Source organism: Microplitis mediator, chromosome 4 (genome assembly GCF_029852145.1).
Source record: "Microplitis mediator isolate UGA2020A chromosome 4, iyMicMedi2.1, whole genome shotgun sequence".
NCBI classification, from domain to species: Eukaryota; Metazoa; Arthropoda; class Insecta; order Hymenoptera; family Braconidae; genus Microplitis; species Microplitis mediator.
In genome coordinates this window covers 6,052,077-6,069,107 of record NC_079972.1, presented here as the reverse complement: position 1 = coordinate 6,069,107, position 17,031 = coordinate 6,052,077, and the positions used below count along the sequence as shown (strand labels likewise).

The 17,031-nt window shown below is 27.7% G+C and overlaps 1 protein-coding gene across 5 annotated transcripts in view; it reads left to right on the top strand.

The window, feature by feature from the left end:
* LOC130666475 (nephrin-like) overlaps positions 1–17,031 on the top strand; it is a 178,988-nt gene that overhangs the window by 128,985 nt on the left and 32,972 nt on the right. For all 5 annotated transcript variants that reach the window (XM_057467494.1, XM_057467495.1, XM_057467496.1 and 2 more), the window contains exons 2-3: positions 1,179–1,325; positions 1,551–1,724. In XM_057467494.1, the coding sequence (XP_057323477.1) occupies positions 1,179–1,325; positions 1,551–1,724 (321 nt within the window). The remainder of the gene's footprint in view (positions 1–1,178; positions 1,326–1,550; positions 1,725–17,031) is intronic.

Sequence of the window (17,031 nt, the reverse complement as noted above, 5' to 3'; positions counted from 1 at the left end):
AAAACAGTCATTTAGTTACTTACGGAACGTTGACTTTAGCGATTCGATTTCAATTCATCGCTCGAATGAATAACCAACTGCTTTACTCCCACTGTCTTCAAATAGAAGAAAAAAACTCAAAGCGACTATCGAAAAAAAAAAAAAATAATAATAAAGAGAACAAGTATATCATAAAGTTGGGATGCTTTATACGGTTTGAGGGTAAGGACACTTGCCAGATTTCTACTGATCTACACACTCAATTTTTCTACATCGCTTAAGACAAGTCCACGACAAATTGCAACAGACAATGCCAAAAAATTATGCATCATCGAGTGCAATGAATCTACGTGCACCAATTCCTGCTTATGTCTGCTTACTTAATCTCTTAATTCGTCACTAAAAATTAAAATTGAGAAAAAATAATAATAAATAAATATAATGTACAATTAATTTCACAACGAAACAAAAAAAATCTGATTTTTAAATGAATTTGTTTTTGTGCTTTTAAATATTGCTTGCTATATAAATTTTATTGCAGAGTTTAATTAAACTCTTAATAAAATTATTCATCCAAATACAAACATATTGCAAAACTAAAAGAGCAAAACAAAACGTAAATTTACTCAAACTTCACGAGTCTTTTTAGTAATAAAAAGTGTAGAAAATTGAACGAAAAGCTAAGCGTTTCGTAGAAAAAAATTAATTAATTAATAAAAATTTGAAGAGAAGAGAGGTAGACTAGAGTGAAATACCATAAAATAATGGAATACCCTCTATATTAACTCAATAAATTTATCAAAGTAAAAAAAATACCTGGTATTTATTGAGAATGGTATAAAAAAGAATGTGATTTTTTTTCATACCATTTTTACTTATCTATTTTTACTGCAGTCGTCGTATTATTTAAAAAAATATACAATTTATATATAAATAGAAATCATAAATACATTTAATAAAAAATAGAAACAAAAAAAAAATTTTAAAACTTTCTACTGCGTTTTAAACGAACAAAATTGTAGTAGCATGAAAATTTGCTGAAAATATTTATTTAGTGTTTCAGTTTTAATGATTGAAATAAAAAAAAAACTATTTGTTTTGGTTGTTTACACTAAAAACAAGGAATAAAATAAATTTTTAAAATTTTTTACGAGTATAAAAAAAATAACAGAGGTTATTATTTTATTTGTTTGTTTCAGGTGACACAAATCAGCAGTATTTCAAAGTAAGACCTGTAAATAGTTCTGTGCAAGAAGGAGGAAAAGTAATGATACCATGTGTCGTTGGAAAACGAATGGGAATAGTACAGTGGGCTAAAGATGGTTTTGCTTTCGTCATCCAACCCGGTAAGCTCTTTCTCAAAGAAAATTTTCTGACAGATTACTTTCATCTCTTGATCCACGTCCTATTTTTCGTACTTATTTTTCGTTCTTATCTCATGCCGTCTGATACTTCTGTAGCATTTGTTCAATATATTATACGATATTCTTAAAGTACACAAAGACATTTTAAATGGATAAAACTTTATTTTGTTATTTATTTATTTAGTTATTTTTGTTGTTGCTGTTTAGGTGGTAGTATTGTTGGTTACCCGAGACTTAAATTGGAGGGTGATCAAAATTCAGGTGTTTATAATTTAACGATACGTGATGCCTCATTGACGGATGATGGAGAGTATCAGTGTCAAGTTGGTCCTTATGGAAAAATAAAAGCAATTCGTGCTAATGCTAACCTCGTTGTCATATGTAAGTACTTTATTTATTTTATTTTTTAATTTAAATTAAAATTAAAATTTAATAGTGATACCATGTCCATATGGATATTGATATTTTTTGTATTATTTACAATTGATGCACAGAATTTAAACATCAATTCATTGAAAATCATTCAAAGTGCCCTTGTCAGTATTTAATAAACTTTTATTAAAATAATTGATCCAATAAAATATATGAAATACTGATATTAATAAACAGTAATTTAATTTTAATATTTTATTCTTAATAGTAAATACACCCATATATTATATTTGAGTTAAATCCTTTATGGCTGAATATACACATAATGCGCAACAAAACGTTTGGAAATCAAAAAGTACACACCTCAATCGCTCATTATAATTATTATTATTTTATTTTTCAATCATTACTTTTATTATATTATTATTTTATAGTTAAATTTTTTTTTTCATTATTAGTTTTTATAGAACTTTTAAATTATTGATTGGATTTTTTATTTTTTGTAAATATTCCGTCTTCTTTTCTTAGATGTCGCTCTTTCTTTTTCAATCCTACTGTCAAACTAAAAAAAAAAAAATAATAATAATGATAAAAATAAAAAAAGTCAGCTAAATTTTCTTAAATTAATGGTTTTTAATTTTCTATTAATTACAATTAAACAAAAAAGATTTAAATAGTAATTTTCAAAAGGGTTTTTGAAATAAAAATTACAAAGCTAAAAAAAGAATCAAACCAATTTATATATTTTTCATTGCACTATTTTTTTTGATTAAAATAATTTATTTCGAATCCATGAAATAATAAATCGATTCGATACCGGGTCGAAATTAAGCCTTGAAAATTTTTCTTTTTAATAGTATACAATATACCCTATTTTCATATAATCCAAAGAGTGTAGAGATGATTTAACATGAGTGAATTACTCGAGAAATAATTTTGATCGTAAAAGGTACACTCAGTGCGTTCGCGCTTAAGGTATGCAAAAATATGTATGAAAATTTACACATAGATTTTATGTCGATTTATAGATTCAAGTTTAAAGTTATATATCAAAAAATGGATCATTAATTTTCTTATATTTTTTTAATATTTTTGTTTAATTACTTTATTTATTGTTTTACTATTAAATTATAAAACTGTAGTAATTTATGCTATATGTGTACTAAGAGCGAATAATTTAACAATCATGTCAATGTATCATAAGCCTTAGAACGAATGGCGTAATCATGATTGTCAATAATATCGAGAGCAAAACTAAATAAAGTCACTGGTCGTGACATCTCGTTACTACGTTAGTATAGTAAAATTAAAACTGGAAAGTTATAAGCTATTTAGCGCACTAGTGCGGATAAGTAAAATGTATAGGCGAGGCTGAATACATTTGGCGCATCCAACACGACTTACAGCGCTCGGAAATTTAACTTTCAAAGCAGGTATTACAAAAAAACTATAGTGCATACTTTTTTAAAGAATTATGAAATCTTTGCAGGCTCGTAAATTATACTAATTAATAAGTTCACTGTCACATGTTAACTACTGATGTCGTTAATGAAGCAGTATATTGAAATTTAGAGAGATAATAATTTTTGTTAATTGTTATTATTCATATTAAATAGGAAATTTTATTTTGACACTATCTTATACTTATATATATTAAAAAAGAACTTATATTTCTCACGATTTCTTTTTTTATTTTATTGTATTTGTTTATCGAAATATTTTTCTTCAAATTATTGGGGGTCTTCCGTTCACTGCTCAAACTACCCTATAATAATATAAATAAAAGATAAATAATATATTTTCCAAAAGGAAAGTCCGTTAAAGTACGGAAATATTAAAATAAACTGACAATCAAGATATTAGATATTTCCGTGCAAATACTCAGTATTTTAATAGACAACTATTTGGCACTCGATTCCCCTTTAGAATTTTTCAAAGTATAATGATCTCTAGTTTATTTATTTTTATTAAACTTTGTTTTTAGTAATATTATTATTATTATTTAGTTTATTTCATTTTTATTTTACCATTACAACGCCGGAAAAACTCGACAACTGACTGAGAAACAACGATCTTGGCAAAGAAAACACCCGTAACCTTTTTTTGTATTCCCAATTGTCCCCTTTCCTGTGTCACGGTCTCACATGCAGTATCTCAATATTTCGAGGGAAACGACGAGCTAACCCGGTCTCCAAGTCTCACGAGAGCACTTTAAAATTCCCAAAAGTACTCGTTCACTTCTAACATGCATATACGAACTAACTAAGTGTCACATTTACTATATATATATGTATAAATATATAACTATATGATGTCCCTTTTATATAAATTCATATAAACAAAAATTTTAAATATAAAATAAATTTTACATCTTATTTGAATTATTTTAAATTTATAATTCAACGTACACCGTAAATAATGGAAAAAAATTTTCACTATGAATTTACTCCGTCATTTTGAGTTTTGTAATTTTTTTATATTTTAAATATAAAGTAAAAATAGAGTTTTCCGTTGCAGTATGACGATGTTAAGAATAAGTGGATTAAAAATTTTAAAAAATTGTTTTTAAATTTTTTAAAAACAATAATAGAGATTGGATAAATTTCAATTTAAAAAAAGTTGCATTCATCTCAATTAACAGGTTAAGTGTTTTATTTGTTGATAGTTTTTATTCATATGCATATATTTGTTAGTTACTTTTCAAAGAAATCGAATTATTATATTTGTTCTCGTGGTGGATTTTCCAAAGAATTTTGTCATAATTTATCATAATTAGTCGAGTAGGTTTCAAAAATACCATTACTTCGAAAATTTAAATATGTATGTATACATAATATAACCGGCCTTGTCGCCACCATAGTGTCTATAATTCTTATCGGATCTCAATGAAATTTTCTACGCCTATTCTATAGGCAGTTACCTCGATTAAGTTCGAAGATGGACTAAGTCAATCAATTACTTCAGAAGTTGTGGCTGTTTTAAATTTTCACGATATTTTCAAAAATTTATGTTTTTACAATTAAAGTTCATACAGAGGTTTTTTTGAAAAATCTACTTTTCATTTCGGCTGCCAAATGGCCTTTTCACTTTATTCTCCACTGAACAATGAATAAAATAATATCGAATTTTTTTATTAAATAAGAAAAAGAAATTACATTTATGTTGATTAGTGATAATTTTTTCTTCTACCAAAGTTAAAAAATCACAAATGACAGTCAAAGTAATTTAAAATATTTTAAAAAAATTTCTAAATATTAAAAAAAAAATAATAATAAAGTGACGTTAAAACGAATTATTTGAAAATTTTCAGTTTAAAGATAAATGGCCGAAAAATGAGTATTCATAAAAAAAAAAAAAAAGCAAAAGAGAGAATAGTTTGGTTGAGAGGAAGAGGAAGTAAAAGAAAGAATTGTACGTGACGTAATTTTTAAAGCTTATATACCAACGATCGTTTGTCGTGAATGTCAAGCAATAGATGACAAACTGATACGAGCTATCCGGTGGACGCGGTATTATTTATTACTATCTCTTCGTCATCATTGAATACCCGTACGCACACCGGGAAAACTCTGCTCGCAATTTTAAAATATTTTGCTGCTGGCAACGCCGGCAATCGGCGCAACCCGGGAGCCATGTTCCCGTCATCAAATATCAAAGTCAATTTTTTTTATTATTTTCAATTTTATTTTTTTATTTCCACCCACAAAATCAACACTCGTCCGTAAACAATTTCGTGTCAAATATCAAAGATTTAAATCAAAAAAAGTTTTTTTTTTATTTTTTATTGAAAAAAAATAAAAATAAAAAAAATCAAGAATGTGTGATAAGGTCGTGAGAGATTATTAACTTGGTCGTACAAAAGGAGCTTTTGAACATATAATAGGAAATGTTGGAAATTCAATCGTGCAAAAGACGTTAAAGGCGCACTGTGAAAAAAAGAACGAGAATGTATAAAAGAAAAGCGTACATAGAGAGAAAACTAGTGAGATTTGGAAGTAGAAGATAGAAGTGTGGTCAGTGACACGATTTCCTCGTACACTCGATATTTCCGACGGGAATAGCCTCCAATATCCTTCAACACCAAATCCCATGTTATATAATATATATAAATAGAATGTCTACTACACTATTTGACACACGAATACACACGTGAGTACGATCTGCATTTCTCTTGTGGGTACATTTAAAGTGATTGGTGGGACGTAACTTCAAAGAATATTTTGCTAATCAGATGCTAAAAATTGCATACTTTACTCAAATATTCTTTAATTCATTATTATTATTATTTATAATAATAAAAAAAACGATAAAATTTATTTATAATAATATATTTTTCAAAGCTACCGTAGATTCAAATAAAAGAGTCCATTATTAAAATTTGTAAAGAATTGTATAAAAGGAATTTCATTAGAACCTTTTTGAAGCGAATTTATTATAATTATTGAAATATATATATATTTATAAACGGTTGAATAAATGTAATGAAGTTTTTCAGTTACATTTATTATTTTTTTTTGTTATTTTTATTGAGTCTCCTGAGATGTAAATTTTTAAATACGTGTATTTGCATTGCGGGCTCCAGCTAAGATTTTGTCAATAACCACAAGTCACGACTAAAAATCATCACTTCTTGTAACATGTGTGTGTGTGTGAGTGTGTGTGTGTGTGTGTGTGTGAACTTAGCAGGCGTGTGAACAAAGGAAAAGAAAAATAAATATTAAAGTCTTCTCTCTTTTGTCATGGGAATATATTTCTTTCTTTATTTTTTTTTTTGTTTTTCTGCAACTTTTTCCGCTATTGTTCTTTACATTTCTGTTTTTTTTTTTTTTTTTTTTTTAATTTTTATTCTTTATTTTTCATTATTATTATTTTTTTTATTTTCAAAAAGCTCACTAGACTGTGAAAGCATTGAAGAATCGAATATATAGCGATGATGAAAGAAAAAAAAATCTGTACAGACTGCTAGTGCGTCATCATTTGAATGAAAACTCTTTCGGATGTGTTTCTATATATACATATATGTATAAAGGATATAAAATAAATTTTCAATACATCTGAATTAATTAAAAATATATTTTAGCAAGCTGTTTTTTTTAGCTTACAACTTTCCAACGTATGTACATAATTAAATTTAATGCTGGATTAATATTTTAGTTTTAAGTACTTTGAACTTTCTGCTAATGTCAATGTATAAATTTTTTTTGAAATATGTATGTAACATACGCAGATACATTAGATTGAATTATCAATGTGTACCTTCAGTAAAGCTCACAAAAGTACAAAGTTGGATGAGTAAATCGATGGATAGTAAGCTCTTTGAAAACTCAACGGTCGCGCCAATATTTGCCCTGCCACCAACTTGAGTACCGGCTACTTCACTACCAAGCTCTTATACATAATACTGTTCCTTTTTTTTTTTTTTTTTTTTTTTTTTTTATATTTTATTTCTATTTACTTTTACCTCGGACTTAATAACTACTTCACTCAGATTAGTTACTATGCCTCGTTGCATCTCTATTTCGTTAAATTATTATTAGATGAAAATGATAATTCAAAGTTCTTAATTTATAAAATTGTATTTTATTTTTTAAAATGGATCAAAATAAAAATAAATTCCTTTGAGATTCATATTTGATACTTTTTTACCCACTCATAGATTTAATATTCATTTCTATTTTATAAATTTAATATTACTTGTTTGAATACATACATAACAATTACACTAATAATTTATGACAATCCTTTTTTTTCTTTATCAAACAATATTAAAAAATAAATTTATGAGATGTAATTGAAGCAAAAAAATTTAATAAAATAATAATTGTACGAAGAGTAGATTTATGTATCAACTCAATTTCATAGTATATTTAAAATTGTATATCTGTATTCGCAGTTGTGTGCGATCTGTTTCACGCTTTCTCGAGTATTCCACTAGGAATAATATAGAATATATGAGCGTTTTGGGTACTACGATGTGGTCGTACCACACGTGGAGCTTTACTACTTCGTTGCTGGGCGTTATTCAAATTTCATTTATCCATATGCTATCTACAAACTATGCAAACATAAATTATATTAAATATATATGACATTTTGATTAATGATCAGCACACAAAATTACTTCTGATATATTTTTAAGACTAAAAATAGTTTTAACAAATTACTAGAAAATCCAAAAGTACACACCTCAATCGCTCATTAAAATTATAATTATTTTATTTTTTAGTATTACTTGAATTGTATTGTTGTTTTATCGTTAAAATTTTTTGAAAACTTTTTCTCTCAGTTCAATTTTTTATTATTTAAGAAATTAAAAAAACATTTCGCCTTTTCTTTTTAGAATTCACTTTTTCTTTTTAAATTCTACAGTCACACTCGTGCTACTGCACAAATAGTTAGTGGAGAAAATTAAATAAAAAACAATAATAATGAAAATAAAAAATGGTAGCTTAATTTTTTTTGAAATATTTGGAAATTCATTTTATTTTTTTTGTACTTGAGTAGTTTTTTTTTTTTTTAATGGTGATGTAAGGAATGTTAAGAAAAAAAGTTATAATCATCGATATATTTCAATTGTAGATTTTTTGGTATTTTTTTTTTTTTTTTTTTTTTTTTTTGTGATATATTTTTATTCACTTTGGCAGCACAGCGATCTAGAATTATTTATCACGAGACAACATCAAAGAGGGTTTCACCACTAGTTTTCGAGTCGGCAGAATATGTCCTTGTTATCAGAAAATACGTCGTATAAAATGCAAAGACACGATTTCTCAATTCACTCGACAGTATTTCTCAATATATGAACTTTTTTTTTCTTATTTTTTCTACGATTATTATTATCATAGAATAAAATCCATCAATTTCATTTTTACTTAATAGAATGAAACCTCTCGTTTATCAAAAATGTTAAAAAAAAAAAAGTGTACAGTGAAAATAATAAAGTACTGCCAACAACGCTTTCAAGTTATCGAGAAACTAATTAATTAAAAAAATTTTTGTTGCAAACAAATATTATTTTTATCAATTAAAAAATTAAAATTTCCCGCTAAAAAATCCAACTCTGTCAGCAAAAGTTCAGCCGTAATCAAGGCGACGACGAACATTTTTGACACAAACAATAGGTTCTATATTTATTTAACTTACAATGCTAAATATTTTAACATGATTAATAATTTTTATTGAATAAAAAAACAATACTTAGCATTATTGGCTTGAATAAGTTTTAATTAATTCAGGTTGTGATTAATATTTTCTTAAATTAATTTAATTGTTTAATTCAGCTTTTTCTTTTTCATAAAAATTTATGACGAAATAATGACATAAATTTCATTGATTTGATAAATGGTAAATTGACTCAACTCTAAATAATGTTGACTCAACTAGTAATGTTTTGTTGAATAATTATAAAGTAGACTAGAATAAAAAAAAATTTAATTTTCACAACTACGCCAATCATTGAAAGGAAAATAGTTGAGTTACAAAATAAATTACTTTTTCCTTCACTACTTGGTTATGATCAAGTTATGTATTTGCACTAAAGCGTATGCATAGTAATAATTAATTGTATAGGAACTGGTAGAGAAAAAAGTAATTCTTTCGCTAATTCAACTACATAACTTTTTCCAACGACAGCGTAACTTGCAAAGAACTTATCCATTTCTTTTATATGTAGCCAAATACAAGTTGTTGTTTAGTCAACGATACTTCTATTGCAGTGTAATATTTTCTTTAAACGTTCATTGCAAATTATAAATTTATTTAAAATGATAAAAAATAAAAGCTTAATAAATTGCTTACCACAACATAACGTTTTAATTTATTTATGTGACATACAGTATAACAAATAAATTATATAAATAATTTTGACATTAATATAATAGTAAATAGTTGAGTATTTTCCTCAGTTTAAATATTTACACACACGTTTATGCCAACATATATTTAAGCCGTAATTTTCCAAGTGTGACTGTCGAAAAACTTTTAACATAACATTAGTTTATGAATGTTAAAGTAAATATGACAATGATGAAGTATTATCAAGTCCATAAATAATAAAGATTTAAGAGTTAGCAATTTATTATGTTTGTAAATAACACTGTTAATCATGATGTAAATTATTGAGTAAAATGAAGCATCAAAAAATATATTAAGGATGAAATAGTTGTTGAGGTTAAAGTGGTAAGGATAATATTATTCTAAAGCTCGGAACTTTACAGGAGTAGTAAGATTAACGATTTCCGACGGCTGATATCGTTCACCAAAAAGGATTAAAAACAAAGCCGATTGTCGGTTCGTCCTGGTGTGGTTTAACACACCATCCGCAATACTTGTTTGTTGAGAATTCTCGTTAATCGTAGTGGCATTAATGTCGTCTTCGATGAGCGTAGTAACCGCGAATTATGCCATTAGTCTGTAACATCAGATAATTGTTTCAACGATCCGTGCTAGTGTTAGTTACCCACCACATAATAATCTCAATATATATATGTATATATATATAATTGTACGCCATAAATGAACGTGCTTTCTGGCTATGAGAATAGAGATAATACAATTAGAATTATAACAGTCGTCAATAATTACATAATACTTGACTACTACTACCGCCATTAATTTAATTTATATATCTTCAATCTTCATCTTATTACTATATCAAATTTAGGGTCATCATTAACTTTATTGTTTTAATTATAATAATAATAATTGTATTGATTGCTTATAATTACTTACCGTTTAACTAATACATAATTAACAAGATTAGGTAATAATTTTCTATAAGAGATAAATTTATTTATTTATTTTTATTACAAAAAATTCAAGCTTTTCATTTCTTTTAAATTTTGGGTAAAAGTATTTTTATTTACATACTTTCTTTTATCTTATTCATTTTAACTTTTTTCGTTCGAACAATTTATTCGTTCACTGAAAAAAAGATTTATTTGAGCCAAAGCTATCGTATATTTGGATATGGCCAAATAAATATTTAATTGTGAGAAAGATATAATATATTTGATTAATTTATTTGCGCGAGATAAGTGATTCATTTGTGGTAAAGAAATGATCTAATTGTTGCAAATAAAGTTGAGTTGGGTCATGCTCTTCAAATATATGTTAAGTATCACTAAATTCCTCTTCTTCATCACAAATTTAATAACTTTACCATAAATATATCATTTACTTACGATAAATAAATGATATATTTCAGTCAAGTTATCAAATTATTCGAATCAAGTGTCATATTTAGTTATACCAAATATATTTATTTGTCATCAAGAAATATTTTTAAAAAAGTCACAAATAAATTGATTTATTTGGGACAAATATTTATTTTTTTCAGTGTTCACTCTTCCAAATAACATTTCAACATAAATCATATTAATTCAATCAATAATTTTTTTAAATTTAATTTCCGAATGAACGGAAAGTCAGACGGGCAGCTTTTTATTTATATAAATAAAATATTTTTTGTGATATATATATGTTTAAAAAATTTTGAGCTTAAAAGATATAGAAATAATCTTTTTCATGAATATATGTGTGTGTGGATTTAATCACATAAATACGGATGGATTTGATCTAAAAGGAATTTATATACGCTGTACGCTGAAATATTAAATTTTTTTCTGAAGGTACGGAAAAGACTGTTATATAGCAAAAAAAAAATAAATAAATAAAATGAGACGATGGAAGATTAAATTCGCGCGAAAAAATCTAAATAAGATTCACTGTATCTTGTTTATGGTCTTTACTTAAGAAACATGAGAAAAAAAGTATTTCCATTAAACTATTTTCCGCAGAATCGATAATGAACAATGCACGTGTCTCGGAATATATTTTGCTTATTTTTGAACAACAGTATTCTGAGTATATAAGAGTTCAGATTAATTTTTAGTGAAAAAAACAAAAAAAAAAAATTTAATTATTATAATAAGCACAATAAATTATTAAAATTACTTGAATACTTAGCAAATTCAGTTATTTTATCATAATGAAAATCTCAAGTATTTAAAATATTTTCATTACTACTTTAAATATAATATTTAGAAAATTTTAAATACTTGACAATTTAAATTTTGTTTATTAAATAAAACATAAACGAAATCATTAAGAACAAAGATATGAGATAAATGAAATGAAGGAGAATGTTATAGGAATATCTATTTCTAACTGATGGTCTGTAATGTTGAGAATCTGTGTGGAGCTAAGGATATCGAATAATCTACACGTAGTCTTCTCAGTTGCCATAACGCTCGCGTTCCATGCGCGTTTATACGTGACGTATAATGTAAGCTACGCGCGTATTTCCCCTCTCAATAGTTCTCTTTCTTGTTTCTCGCATTCATCCCTTTCACTCACTCACTCACTCACTCGATTCACCATCTCTTGGTATCGTGCTATCACATTTGCTCTATTTCTCTCGAATTTCACTTCTTAGTTATTCCATATATGATACCACAGGGATATAATATTACTAACAAACGTTTACAAATAAAAAAGTCATCTGTGATATATAAAATGGAAAAACGATCATATAAGATTTATCAAACCGATAATATTATAACTAGGTGTTAAATTTTTATTATTTAATGTTAAACCTATATCATTTTTAAAGATCTATAAATAATCATAATAATAATATGTATATTGAATTGATTAGGTGTAGTAAAATAATAATCAGTGTCTTGCAATGTAAAATCGATAGAATCATAAGTTTACAGTAATAAAGACTAATTACAGTGATTGAAGTTGATTCAATAGTTAGAGAAGATTGATTTTTCGACCAAATTCAATTTCAGAGCTTTCGTCTGTATTACTGTCTAAAGTGTAGCGCAAGTGCTCACGATTTACCCGATGAGAGAGAACCAAGCCAACATGGTTACAGTGCATAGCGTCTAGTTACTGAATAGTAGTAGTAGTAGCAGTAGAGTAGTAGTAGTAGTTGATGCTGCTACTAGAGAACGAAAAGGACCAAGGATGCCAAAGAGCCAAAAGCTAGAGTGAGTTACTCTTATATAAGACCAAGAGCTAAACCAAGTGCTTGCAAGAAATGATGTGATGGTGCAAAGCTCAGTATACATACACATACAAACACAACTCATAGTATACGTGTCATGGATATAAATCGATCGTAACTCTAGTTGGTGTAGTTACAGTGAGCTAGTAGCATCCAAGTAAAAGAGCGAAGATAGAATTATATATACACGGATAGTTTTAGAATGAGACAGAATGTGAATACTAGTAGTACTAGTAGTAGTAGTAGTGGTATAGAGTATCCACCTAGGAGGTAGAATAGGTATATAGAGATGAAGAGGAAAGTTTTTAGGCTCTATGCCAGATTATCCACCCTCCATTTATCTCCAGAGTCTAGCAATGCTGTTTCGAAATTCGCTGAATTCTCGATCAACCCGGTCATGTCCTCTTGGGTACACTGATAATTGTTCGTTTTCCCTTGAGCCTACCTAATGTCAACATTTAATCCTTCTTAATAACTTCATTCAGCTCAAATAGAAACTCATCCAAATCATCTCATTTTATGAATTGTTGGAGATTCATTTATGTGTATTGAATAGGAAAATATGTCTATATATGTACAATATATTTAAATTACATTAAATAATGCTGTAAAGCAGGAAAGTATGTCTTTATGCACACACACATACGGGAATATATACGTGAAGCGTTCCAATATTTTCGTATTAAGGAAGGAAAATAAGGATAGGAAGGGATTGGGAAGAATAAGGAAGGGACCTTTTCGATGAACAGTTTATAGATAAATTGAGAAAAATAATCGTATAATCAAACTGGGAATCGAACCCAGACCATATCGGTTACGCGACGAGTGCTCTACTTTTTTTCTTGTTTTTTTTTTTATAAAAATTTATTTCTTTTCAGTCAGATACATGTGAAATCACAAGTTAAAAAATTCAACTATAAAAATACCTTAATTTAACTAATATATCAAATAATATTATTTAAAGTTTGCTTAGTACGTGCGTACACTCGTAGACTAGAGTTAGCTAAGCTGTACTTATGTTTTTCGATATCAAGCTCTGCCATTGACTATTTACTTACAAAATTCTAAATATTTTTGGTTAATGAGAATGATAACGGAAAAATAGACCTTAAAAAACCGTCTTAAACCGACTGTGTAGTATTAGTATAATGTATCGTATTCTAAAAAAAATATCACAAAGATTTAAAAAAATGAATGATAAGTTTCAAAATAACAAACATTGCGCAGTATATTTTATTATATTTATGTAATTTAAATAGAAATTACTTATAATTCGATAATAAAAGTATAGTTTAATTAATATTTGATGCATCCAACATTATGTTTTTAATAATTCATTTGATCACAGCTATTTATATTATACATATAAATATAAAAATGATTGTGCCAGCATAATTAAATTTGTTGACCCCTCTATAACTATATTGCTGCAACGAATTATACATATGAACATCATAATTTTCATTTTTGATCGGTGAAATATTATAAAAGGAATAACGAATGTTACCACGTATCCTATAGTTTTTAATATTCGAATAAAACAAACGATAACTCGATAAATACGTGTAAATAAAATGCGATTTCACTTGAGGTCTACCAACTATATGGATATATATATACATAAAAGTGATTTTTTTTTTGTGATATTTAAATAGAAATGACAACAGATACTATATTACGCTCGTGACACCTTTTGAAACTCTGTCGTCGTTTCAGTTCCATTCGTCTTTCACTTACCTAACCGTCTTGTTCTTAAGTGTTCTGACCTAGTTTACCGATTAGACAGTTCGAATTGGCTTGAGAGAAGATCGTCAAGGGGTTAGAGTCAACGATCGTTGACTATAAGATGACTATGCAACCAAGACGTGCAGGGAATTGATTGCATTTCAGATCTTAAGTACATCGAAATATTGATGATTTTCAATATTTCTAAATGAAAATTTTTATTTTATATCAAATGTACATGATTTTTGAATGAAATTCAAGGGTCCAAGGAATGTATATATGTATTTAAAATATTAGCAGCATCATCATAATAAATTATCCTTCGTTTACCATCAATATTTCGTCGGTTAATGTCGTGCAAATTGCCGGAAATTACGAGTACGTAGCTCCTGACTGTCTAAGTCTGTAAAGTACGTCGGTTGGTCGGTTGGTTGGTCGGTTGGTTGGTGGGTTGGTTCGTTGGTTAGTTGCACAACGGATGTGAAATTTATTACCTTACCTGGGTAGCTCGGAGCGTGCGAGCGACGTCTTCGGAAAGATTCACGTCCTCTATCCTGTCTCGACTTTCTCCTGTTAAAACTTCCGTTTTTCTCTTAAACTTTTTTCTTTTGTATAATTTTTTTTCCTATTTTTTTTTTTTTATTCTCAATTCGCATTTTTCCTTCATTCCATTTCTTTCCCCATTGCCTCCTCATTCACCGTCTTTTATTTGATTTTCAGTAGTTTTGCTGAGGAAATCTCGTCTGGCCAGCTGGCCAACTTGCCGTTTTCTTCAACTTGAATCGTCTTATCCTGCACACCATATATCTATATCTATATATCTATTTTCGTTTTACTCTTATTCCCTTCGTAGTTTGCTCGCGCGAATCTCGTGGGCTGCTAGGAGATCCTCATCTGCAGGGGGATGATGAACAAGAAAGGCAGAGGGAATAAAGGGTAAGAGCTGGGTATCGATTAAATTACTTTTATTTCCACGGCTTCGAACTCGCTAAAACGACGGCTGAAAAGGCCAAGTGAGAAGGATTTAGAATGAAAGAGAGAATGAGAAAGTAAATACAAAAAAAAAAAAAAATTAATAAAGAGAGAGTAAAAAAAAAAGAAAACGATTGCAGAAGAAAAGCTTGCGATCTGATAGTTCGTAACCGATGAAATTCATTCGAGTTTAGCGAGTAAAATGGTTGGATTGGATAGTTTAGTGGTAAATCCAGGGCAGAGGATGTATATATATATATATATATATATATATATATACATTTACAATTTGATAGAACCAATATTGGTATCCTGTCGACGACGAAAACTAACTTGGATATAAAAATTTCATTATTTAAATAAAGATATCCATTTAAATGTACTATTTATAGTATTTCATATTTTTGTTACCCAAAAAAAAATTTTTTTATTGAATTTTTCTTTTCTACGATATTACTTAATGTTGCAATCATAATAATCATGAAGTATAAGTAAAATAAAAAATTTATAAATATTGGATCATTTCAACAAATAGATATTTAAGATGGTCAAACCACGTTCACAACATATATATATATATATATATATATATATATATATATATATATATATATATATATATATATATATATATAAAAGAAAAGAGCTAAGGCCAAGTCAGACTTTTATGAGAATCGCATTTAGCAAGCCGTACGTGACGTTCTCAATCCCTCAAGAGTTTCCTGCTGTCTAACTCCAGCATCCAGTCTTCTCTAGTTTTTCACAAACATATAAATATACCTACACTTACACTAGAACTGAAAATTATTTTGGACTATTTTACTTCCTTAAAAATGAGCTTAAAAAAAAATTATAACTTTTGCGAATGAAAAAAATTGATTTAAAGAAAAAAAAAGTATATTATAAAGGACTTTTAGAAAAAAGTTACCTATTTTTTTCTTTAAATATATAAAAAAAATACTGAAAGCTTGTAAAATTAAAGCATAAATTTTGTTATATCAATACGAAATGTTTTGAGAGTGCTTAAGGTTGATTAATTTCCGTTGATTTAACCCCTGAAGGACATTGACATTTGTTCAAGTACAAATCGATCTACCTCCTAACATTCCGTCTCTATTCCTCTCTTACACTGTAAGAGGATCGTTTGGTTGTATTTGTGCCTGTGCATATAACATCAAGGCATAGACACAGGTACTAAAGGTACAAGATACTGGCAGTATCTATCCAATACCAACAGCACAAGTGTAAGTGCAACAGACGAAATACATACCTCCTTTTCGATGTTGTATCTATATATACATCAGTATAGATGTTACTCCTCAATCGTCTAGTTCTGCCAGTTTAGTTCTGTTCCACTGGGAAATTCTATGCACGAATGTATACACGAGGCGTTTACGCTGTCTGATTTGCGACGACGGTGTTTAGACTTCTATATCTACCAGTTAAATCTTCGTGAGGAGAAGAAATACTATTTTACTCCTTACTACTTTCAGTACAACTATAAGGCGTAGCAGACACATTTTGATGTTTCTATATTGAAAATTTCTACTGTATATAAATAAAAAATAATTATTATTATTATATTTTATTGAAACACGCAGAAAA